The 10,276-nt window shown below is 37.2% G+C and overlaps 1 protein-coding gene across 1 annotated transcript in view; it reads left to right on the top strand.

Moving 5' to 3' along the window:
• MID1 (midline 1) overlaps positions 1-10,276 on the top strand; it is a 172,843-nt gene that overhangs the window by 48,532 nt on the left and 114,035 nt on the right. The window contains exon 2 of the mRNA XM_027835321.1: positions 2,315-2,916. Within this exon, the coding sequence (XP_027691122.1) occupies positions 2,371-2,916 (546 nt within the window). The 5' untranslated portion in view covers positions 2,315-2,370. The remainder of the gene's footprint in view (positions 1-2,314; positions 2,917-10,276) is intronic.

Raw genomic sequence — 10,276 nt, 5'->3', positions numbered from 1 at the left:
CCCCCCCCCCTTCCTAATCATGAAAGCTTTCCAAAATTGAGTTCCCTTTCAACAGGTCTTCAAGCAAAGGCCGGATGACCACTTCTCAGGAATGCTTTCTTCAGAATGAATAAGAAAAGATGCTTCTGACTCTGACATTCTATTTCCATACCCAATTTAAAATTTCTTCCTCCTTCCCTGCTTTAAAGTCTTTACTTCATATCATAAGTGGTGGGGTGGGACCTGAGATGTTATGTTTAGTTACTAAGAACAGATTCAACTGGAGAACATTTTCCAATACAACAGGGTGGAAAGGGAGTTGGGAGGAGAGAGTCCTACCCTTTTCAACCTCATAGCAGCTCTGCTCCTATCATTTTATTTTTTGCTGTAATATTATAATTGGTATAAATAAAAGACTGGGTTTATGTTCCACCAATTCTTTTTAATTTTTCACAGTCATAATACATAGTTGATGTATTTGATGACCAGTTATAATTTAGTCCATGGCATGATGAGCCTAATTTTTTTTTAAGCAAGAGTACCATATGGTTAATTCCAAGTGTTGCTATTTGAGAATGGGTCACTGCCTTAGAGAAATTGCTAATTTTGCCAATAAATGGAAGGATGAATACAAAAAGGCATATTGTCTGAATTGCTAAACATAGCTTTGGATCAGAAGTTTTGCTGGCCTTCCCACAAAGCCAGCCTGAATAAACCATAGCGGGTGATTTGAACCTGGTGTCCATTTGGTGAACTGTACTATTCTCTTACAGACTACAGTGGGCAGTACGTAACATTCCTGTCACTGTTACTGCAGCCTCCGTTAATTGTAACGAAACAGAAAGAGTTTAAAGAGATCTGGTTCCCAAGCTTGCTAATGAGCATAAGGCTCTCTTTACCCTTAATGAACCAAAATTGGTGTGTGGATTTTTCCCCCTCTTCTTTTTTACACGGGGGTGAGTGGTGGGGAAAAGGAGGGAGGGCTGCAAGGGTTCACACAACCAAACAACGGCTTTACAGTGAATGGAGTGTGCAGCTGTGCCATCTGAAGCTGTCCTGAGCTGGAGACGATTGTGCTGTGGAAGTGCAGCCCTGTGAGCGTGGGGCTGAGTCCTTTACTTCTGCTCCACTGGCCTGTCAGCTCATGACAATGACGAGCTCCTGATGGGAGAGTTTTAGGAAGGGAGAGCTTTAGGCAGGGCAACTTGCCTCCAGCAATCACTTCTTGTAATGCGCACAGACAGGAAGGCATCAAGTGTCATTTTGGTTATGGGGGAAGGTGGGTACTTTCACATATGCACAGCGGTATGCTTCCTATCTTAAAATCACAGATCCTCTGAATGCCAAGTTTCCTGATCAGCTAAGGAAAGAAAGAAAGAAAAAGAAAGAAAGAAAGAGGTTTTGACTGATCCCCCTTTCAACTTCTACCTATCAGGGTTGGAGGACAGGGGGAACAAACTGTGAAAGATGTTTCTGTTTTCCCAAGTGGTCATTGTGAAACTCCGTGTAGTTTATTCAGGTTCAATATTTTGAAAGTTGGCATTGCTAGTTATAACTTCAACCACTGATGTGTGTGTATTGGTTTTTATGTCTGGGTACATTAAGGAAAATATCTGCCTTTCCATTTAATTCAGCCACCTGTGCTGCACTGTTGAATAAAATATCATTAAAACATATATGTGCTAATATGAATGTTCATAATGATAAACAATAAACATAAAGGGTTCTGAAATGATCTGTAATAGGTTGGCTCATTTCTCCAATTCTGAATTTTTAGCCAAAGTGTTAAGGGTGTTCAACCTAGTTTGTATTATGAATGGATTTTTTTTTGGCTGTATGGTGAAACCTATGGACCCCTTTTTAGAGGAATGTTTTAAAGTTCATAAAATAAAACACATAGGATCACAAAGGAAACCCATTATATTGAACTATGGTTAACAATATATTTTTCTAGAAAAGTTCATGGGTCTCAGGTTAAGAAGTCATTTTTTAAAGGAAACCCTTTTATAATCCTTTTATGAGTTTTAATTGCTCATCTATTTGGGCTTTACTATTTAAATATTCAAATTGTTAAGAAATTACTGGTTTCTGAGGGAAAGGGAAAGTGTCATAGAGAGATACCATCATTAAGTTAAGTGTATTTTTCCCCCATTTAACCAAATAGGAAGAGAAGCAAAAGCATGGATGTATCTGCTAAATCAAAACTTCAGGCAATTCTAAAACAGGGTCATTTGAAAGTATTGTGAGAAGCAGCAAAAGTTGACAACCCCCAACCCTTGTGACTGATCCCTCGTGCTTTCTCTTGCCTAATCGAATTTTACATCGTGTTTTCCAGATAGCTGATCAGCTTCCCTGGATTTTGCTGACGACACAGGAAAGCTTTGCTTGAAGATGGAAACATTGGAGTCGGAACTGACCTGCCCTATCTGTCTGGAGCTGTTTGAAGACCCACTACTGCTGCCCTGTGCCCACAGCCTGTGTTTCAACTGCGCCCATCGCATCCTCGTCTCCCACTGCGCCACCAACGAATCTGTGGAATCCATCACTGCCTTCCAGTGCCCTACTTGTCGTTATGTTATCACCCTCAGCCAGAGAGGTCTAGAGGGACTCAAGCGTAACGTCACCCTGCAGAACATCATCGACAGGTTCCAGAAGGCTTCTGTCAGTGGGCCCAATTCTCCCAGTGAGACCCGCCGAGAGCGGGCCTTCGATAGCAACGCCATGACCTCCAGCGAGAAAGTTCTCTGTCAGTTCTGTGACCAGGACCCTGCCCAGGATGCTGTGAAAACCTGTGTCACTTGTGAAGTCTCCTACTGTGAGGAGTGCCTGAAAGCAACTCACCCGAATAAGAAGCCCTTCACAGGCCACCGTCTCATCGAGCCAATTCCAGACTCTCACATCCGAGGCCTGATGTGCCTAGAGCATGAGGATGAGAAGGTGAATATGTACTGTGTGACAGACGACCAACTAATCTGTGCCTTATGTAAACTGGTTGGGCGACACCGGGATCATCAGGTGGCAGCTTTGAGTGAGCGCTATGACAAGTTGAAGGTTAGTGCCTCTCTCCCATCGGGAGCCAGAAATGTCATGGGAACAAAACCCTTTATGCCCTATTTCGTTGGCAGGCAGGTAAAGGGTTTCTCCTCACCTGTGTTATCTGATTGGGATTAGCATGTTTTTGGCACTTTCTACATGTTACACAAGAATGGATCTTGTAGGAAGTAGACTACTGCTTGTTATTTCCGTGTTTGTGAATGTGTAGGTGATTTCTAGAATTTTGGATGTGTCAAACTTTTATTTTTGGTTTTATTTTTCTTCTTTTGTTTTGTTTTTAATGTAAGACCATGGTAGATATAGATAAAGAGATAAAAATCTAGCCTTGGGACATTTACTTCATTCAGAGAAGTTTTTTTTTTTTTTTCCATCCTTACTGTACACCTGGGAAAAATCCTGTCATTTCAGGAGAAAAAACACAGGATTCTGATGCTCACAGAACCTCTCATTCTATGTTCAAATGACATTTGGTTATATTCCTTAAAACTAGACTTCTTGAGTTTTACTGCCCAAGTATCTTGAGGTTGGATCTTAATTTAATCATGTAATAAGTCAGAAAATGTTTGAGCTGTAGGTGCTACATCAGTTTACCTCACCCCAAACACCAGCTCTATACCTAGATTCTAAGTTCCTAAATTGGAATAGAGTACTTTTGAGTAGAAAGACGAAGCAAGGCTCGCCCTCTAAGGTCTGTTGATCTTTCAGGGGAATGCAGGTATAATTATTTAAAAGTACTATTACAGCTGAGATATTAAGACTATGAAGATTAAAAAAAAACAATACTTTATCTCCACTGGCTAATTTTAGATGGGAAGGCATCAATTAAAAGGAAAGGAACTGCATATTAAAAACTTTAAGTAAATATACATTGAAGCTCTTCCTCTCAGGAAAAACATATACTGTGCTGTTGATCAAACACAATAAATCATCTGGTTGTATTATATATTATAAGTTGGAGAAAAACCTTCCCCTCTAACTTGGCTGCCACAAAGCTCATCTTTAGCAGCAAAGGATAGATATGTTTACGGGTCCGAGGTAGTTTATTTCTTGATAACAGGATTAAATGAATCACACCTTCATGACTTACTGAAGGGAATTTTATGTATGATGGAGTCAGTCCCTTCATCCAAGATCCCACAAAGATCAAGAGTTTCACCTGTGTAACATGCTACACCTGAAAACTGAAGAGGGAAAGTCATCAATGTGCTCTCAGACTACTCAGTGGAAAATAAATATTAAGGACTTTATGAATAAATATAAGGAAACAGATAGTAAGTATTACTTAGAGGAGTGGATAGAGGTGGAACCAAGGAGATATGTTGGCCTTTATAACAGGTATTACAAATATGAATGCTGCAGAATTCTTTTAATTAACATTGCTTTGTAAAAACAGCTTTGGAAAACTGACACTGTCAGTTGTTGTTTTTTAAAATTTTTTTCTAACAAAGTCCCTCCGACTTTCCCCCAAGGTGGTAGTTTGCAAGGTTAGAATTAGGGAGGTTCCAAAGCATAAATATTTTGAGTCATGATATACCAAACTGCATTTTCATGTTTTCCAAAATGATCTACTAATTGGATGATGTGGCATTGTTTTTTAATGAACTTAAATTTTAAAATTATGAGCAAACTTTCATTTAGCCACTTTTGGACTTGATACTTAGCCCTGGTTGTCACTGTTGTTAATTATTTAAATCATATCTCCTCCTTTATTAGTCACAAGACAGAAGTTGCCATTATGATCTACTTCTTTAAGTGACTCCTTAAATTGAGAGTTCTGGTGCACTGGTTTTATCAAGACAGTGAATTTAGCAGTAACTATAGTCAAACCACAGAACCTGAAAGTTAATAATAGAGATCGATTTTTTTTCTATCCATTATTTTGTTTCAGAAATGTAAGCGTATACATTAACAGCTAATGTGAGACACTGTTCCCACCCCCATCCCCCTAAAAAAATAAGCTGTAACACTGGAATAAATGTGTAATCAAACAACTAATGTTCCGGGAGCATTTACATTTGTCCTCATCTGTTTTTTGGGTTTTTTTTAGGATTTTAAAAACATATGCTGAGGGTAGCTAACCTATATGTCACACTTTTTAAGGCCAGGAATTAGACAGCAATATGAGCATGTATGTTTCCTTTTACTTTATTAAAATACTTTGAATATAACTAGTACATGAAAGTTTTCTACAAAACACAATAATTACTACATAGATACACTCTCATAATGTGTAATAGGAAGCTATTGTATGCTTTGGAGGGACTAAACCATATGGATAAATAACTAAACAGTGAATTTTGGAGGATTCTCACTTTGATCCAATAAAGCAAGAATGTAGCCCACATCTGGTTTTCATGCTTTAGCACCTAACAATACACAGACAAGCCATTTTGGGGAGTGGGGGTGGGCACAATAGTAGGGCAGAAGGAGGGGTGATAGTGCTTGTAGGAATAAGAAGGGGAATTTCTTTTTAATTCACTTGGATCCTTAGGGACTTATACAATTTCTCTGGACATTTGTTCTTCTCTCTGGTTATTAACAATAGGCAAATATGAAGAGGAAAAGGAATCCATTAATAAAATTTTGTTCTGTTAGGAGATTATTCTTTTTTCTTCTTGTTATGACTAAACTTTTGAGAAAGCAATATTTAATAAGTATATTTCTAGACATTAGTATGCAATTGGAATAAAAAGGCACATGATATTTATATTGGGAATATTTTTCTGTATGTTAAAGAGATATCATACACTCATACACATACACTAAAATCAGACATGTAGAATCCATGCAAAGAAAACCTCTTTTCATTCTGCTTGGCATAAAATTACTTCAACCAACATAATGCTTTCAGAGAATATTGCATTGGAAAGCAACCACAAAATACCAAAGTAAGGAGAAAATTTAGTGTACCTTTCATGAAAACAGTTGTAAGCCTATTAAGACAGAAGTCCTTCTGGCAAATGCTATGCTGACTAAATAGAGCATATTCAAAGGTACATTTCCTCTTTCCATTCATTTGGAGATGAAGAAACCTTTATATCCGCCACACTAGAAGGAAAAGTACAGTGTGTGCTAGATAGCTTGTGTCCCAGATAACATAGTAGAAATTTCAATATTATGAATTCCGGAGTGAGATATTTCTCTGACCTTCAACATCAAGTTAGACTTTCAATTTAGTTACAGTTTAAGCTGCAGATAATTATTTGGTTGCCCTGGTTATGAACATTGATTGTAAGGAATTCATGTACATGTAGCATACTTCAATGACATTGTAGTTATCAATGGTTCAATATAATTTCTAAAAATTGGTTTCCATCCCATATCCTATATTTTACCTACTTGGGCTAGTTACCCACGTATGAAATCACTTGTTTTAATGCTTTCTGTAATGGTAAATCTTGTACACTTAGGTGTGAGTAATGAATGCTAAGCTGTAAGATTTATAGTTTTAAAGGGGAAAAAAAGTTGTTCCTTTAAAAAAATTATGTCATTGCAATATAGGGAAGTTTTAGGCAGGATAGACTCATTATCTCATTTAGTACAAAGGCATCCAGGAAGAGGAAATACATGTTTTAGTTTAATTCAACAAAAATTTTTTTAGAGTCCGCTGTATGTAAGGCACAGTGCTAGGTCCTTGGGAATATTGTTGTAACAAGGGAAAAACTACAAAGTATTTGCCCCTAAAGAATTTACCATTTGGTGGGGTTACGGAGTGAAAGATGGTATAATCAAATAGCAATGACACAAGTTAGAAATATTAAGTGAATTTTAGAAGATGGTATTTTGACATAGCCAGACAGCATAAAGATGAGGCAAAATGACCAGTGTTTATGTAAGGTTATTGGGCATTTCAGGTGAAAGTTTCTTTGAAAGGATAGGACTTCCAGAAGCTTACTGGAATCTGTCGATTAACTCATTGGAATATTTACTTCCTCCATTGCTGTTGATTACAACCCATCCATTCCATCTTGTACGAAAATGCAAGTTCATAATTTGGATGGAGAAGCTTCCTCTCCTCTCATCCTTCTTTCTATTATTATATATTCTAGTTGGAAATAATACTTATGAATGAATATAAACGAGGCAAATGTAAAGGGAAAAATTCATGTTATTCAGGCATGCACATTACTGAATATTGTTGGAAATAGAAAGAAAGGTGATAGGAATGGAAAGGAGTTAAACCAGACAAGAAATGCTGTTATTCCTAAGGATATTACATATGTGTTGGTAGTAAAGAAACATATCTAGGAGGAAGGTGTCCAAGGGGCAACAAGGTATTTAGCTCCAGTTAGGCAACTAGCTTTCAGCTGCTGATCGAATGTCTTGTTTAGCCCCCATGGACAAAGGAAGGGTGGAGCTGAAAGAGCACCTTATTAGGCCTTTTCACTTTATTGATCTAGAAATTAAGGCCCAGAGAGGGCTAAATGATTTGATAATTATCAGGCAGCTGGAACTAGAACCCAGGTCCCCTGACTTCCAATACAATACAATTTCCATAATACTCAGTAACGGCCTGGAGGAAACTTCAGAGATTTTCTGGCAAGTGAGTTCCTTATAGCCCTAGAACCACAATCTAGATTCCATGGTCATTCACTTACTGTTGAGATTCTTATTCAGCCCTGCTTTAGTTAGGTACATGCATCCACTCCTACTCCTTGTTCCCAGCCTTACTGCTGCTATTTTGTGTAGGGGTTTGCATTTATAAAGGAAACTTAACTTTCTGTCCTATGTGAGGTTTCCAGAATTCCTCTGTAGGGTTTCTCCTTATGGAGAAATTAACATACTTCCCCAACTAGGAGGAACTTCAAAGGTCATTTTAGTCTAATCCTTCTATTAATAGGAATCTTATCTACAAAAATGTTTAATAATTCCAAGTTAGTAGACACTACTCTAGTGTCCATGACTGTTGGAAACATAGTGGTACAATGTTAAAGGCAAATGATTAGGTCTTTCAAAATTTTGCTTAGATGTTGGAGTATATCCAGAGGAGCCCAATCAGGATAGCAAGAAGACTTGAAACAATGTCACTTGAGGACCAGGCCCAATGGAATAGGTATGTTTAGCTTAGTGAAGAACAGGCTTAATGAGAGAGGGAGGGGGAGAGAGAGAGAGAGAGAGAGAGAGAGAGAGAGAGAGAGAGAGAGAGAGAGAGAGAGAGAGAGAATGAATAACCTCTAGTCCAATATTTAAAGGGTTAAGGGTTGATATGTAGAAATAGGATTGGGTTTATTTTGTGTGGCACCATAGGGCAGCCATAAAATATATGGCTGGAAATTCTAGGAAGAAGGATTTCAGTGCAATTTAAAGAAGAACTTTGTTACCATTAGACATGTTCAAAAATGGATTGAACTCCTTCATGTGTTAGTATTGGATGCTTTCAAGCAGAAACTGGAAGACCATTTGTCAAAGGTGTTATTTTGAAGGTAATTTTTAGAGGGGGGCAGTAGGACAAGTTGGGGAAGGAGTAGGAGTTTGCTTGGACTTAAAAGCCCTTTCCAACTCTCAAGACAACTTGAGACTTAAGCTTTATAGCATATTTGCAACATAACCTCTGTGCTGAGGAAGAGGTAATATTAAACACATTGCAGCATATTAAGTAAAAGACATTATAATATCATTATAAAAGAGAATTATAAAATCATATATTCATAAATATACAATTATGCATTATTATAAAAGAGATTAAAATACCAGAAAAATGAAATCCCAATTTAGACTAAAGAAATTGAAATTGAAAACTAACACACATCAACTAATTTTTATGTCAAGGTAGCTTTTCCTGAAATGACCTAAATAATGATTTAATTATTTCTATTTAAGTAACTATTCAAAATGAGTAAATTCCAAAGGAATGCTTACTCCATTCATTTCAGTGATATTTTAGAACTGTAGATATGCCAGGAAAATAAATTCATTGTCTATCTACAAAATGACACTGTTATAAATTCACTAGGATTGGATTAGACAATTATATTTTCAGTTTTTAGTATGTGCAGTGGAAAAAACCCTGAATTTGGAGTCAGAAGATATTCCATTCACTAGCTAACTGACCTTGACAAGTCACTGAACCTTTCTGGGTTTCAGTTTCTTCTTCTAAAAAGTAGAAATGATAATACTTGTGCACTTGCCTCAGAGAATTGTTGATTAGAATGCTTTGTAAACAATTGATGTCAGCTTACTCATTATTAAGAGCCAAAGCTCTCCATTCCTATGTCAGTATTTATTAAACACCTACTGTGAGCTAGGCACTGAACCAGGCTCTCGGAATAGAAGAACAGATCTAAAATTGTCCCTTTCCTCTAGCTTAAGTTCTTCTGAGGAGAAACAATCCACATACTGTTAAGTACAAAATACAGACAATATCTAAAATAATTTCAAATTGGGGAGAGCACTTATGGTCTTAGGGGTGGGGGGGGATGATTTTTTTTTAAATCCACTGCATCTGGCCCAAGGCCAGACACATCATAGTTACTTAACAAATGTTGTTTGAGAGTTTAATTGACAGTTTAGGAAGTAAAACCTGAGTTGTGGTAATGTTTGCATTTTGATGCCTTTTAGGGCATCAAATGTAGAACGTAAGACATAATGGGCACACTGGTGTCATATCCAGGTGGTAAGTTAGCTGGTGCTTAGAAAAGTTTATGAGTCTTTCAGACAACAGACCAAGAATGTCCTAAAGATATATCTGTTCTGAAAGAGTTAATGTGGCTAAGCAACCAACTTATTTCTGAGAATGAATTAAGTACCCATCTGACTGAACTGTTAACCAAGTGACATCTTCTTAAAGCTATTCTATCTTTATGAAAAGCATCTTATTTCCTTTATGATTATATTCTGAGACTATGGCTATGATACTACGAATTGACTTAGGAAACATTGCATATTGGCACCCATGTGTTATAATGGCGTGGTTAGTGGCATGATTCAAATCTTAACTTTGCAAAGTTGTCCAAAATGACTTGGAGGTTAAATGGTTGATTTGTCCTGCTGGAAAAGATAGGAAAAATTACCTTAGATCAGGTGTTCTTAACCTGAGGTCTGTGAATTTTTTTTAATAGCAATTTCAACAAAATTGGTTTTCTTTGTAATTCTATGCATTTTATTTTGTGGATTTAGTCCTTAGACTTCACCAGAATGTGGAAGGGGATCATGACCAAAAAAAGTTAAAAATCCTTGCCTTAGTCTTCAGTGATGTGAATGTTCTTACTTTGCTTGGGTATTTTCTTCCATTCTTTCTGACTTG

This window comes from Vombatus ursinus, unplaced genomic scaffold (genome assembly GCF_900497805.2).
Source record: "Vombatus ursinus unplaced genomic scaffold, bare-nosed wombat genome assembly UNPS02014814.1, whole genome shotgun sequence".
Taxonomy (NCBI): domain Eukaryota; kingdom Metazoa; phylum Chordata; class Mammalia; order Diprotodontia; family Vombatidae; genus Vombatus; species Vombatus ursinus.
This window is presented reverse-complemented; position numbering and strand designations above follow the sequence as displayed.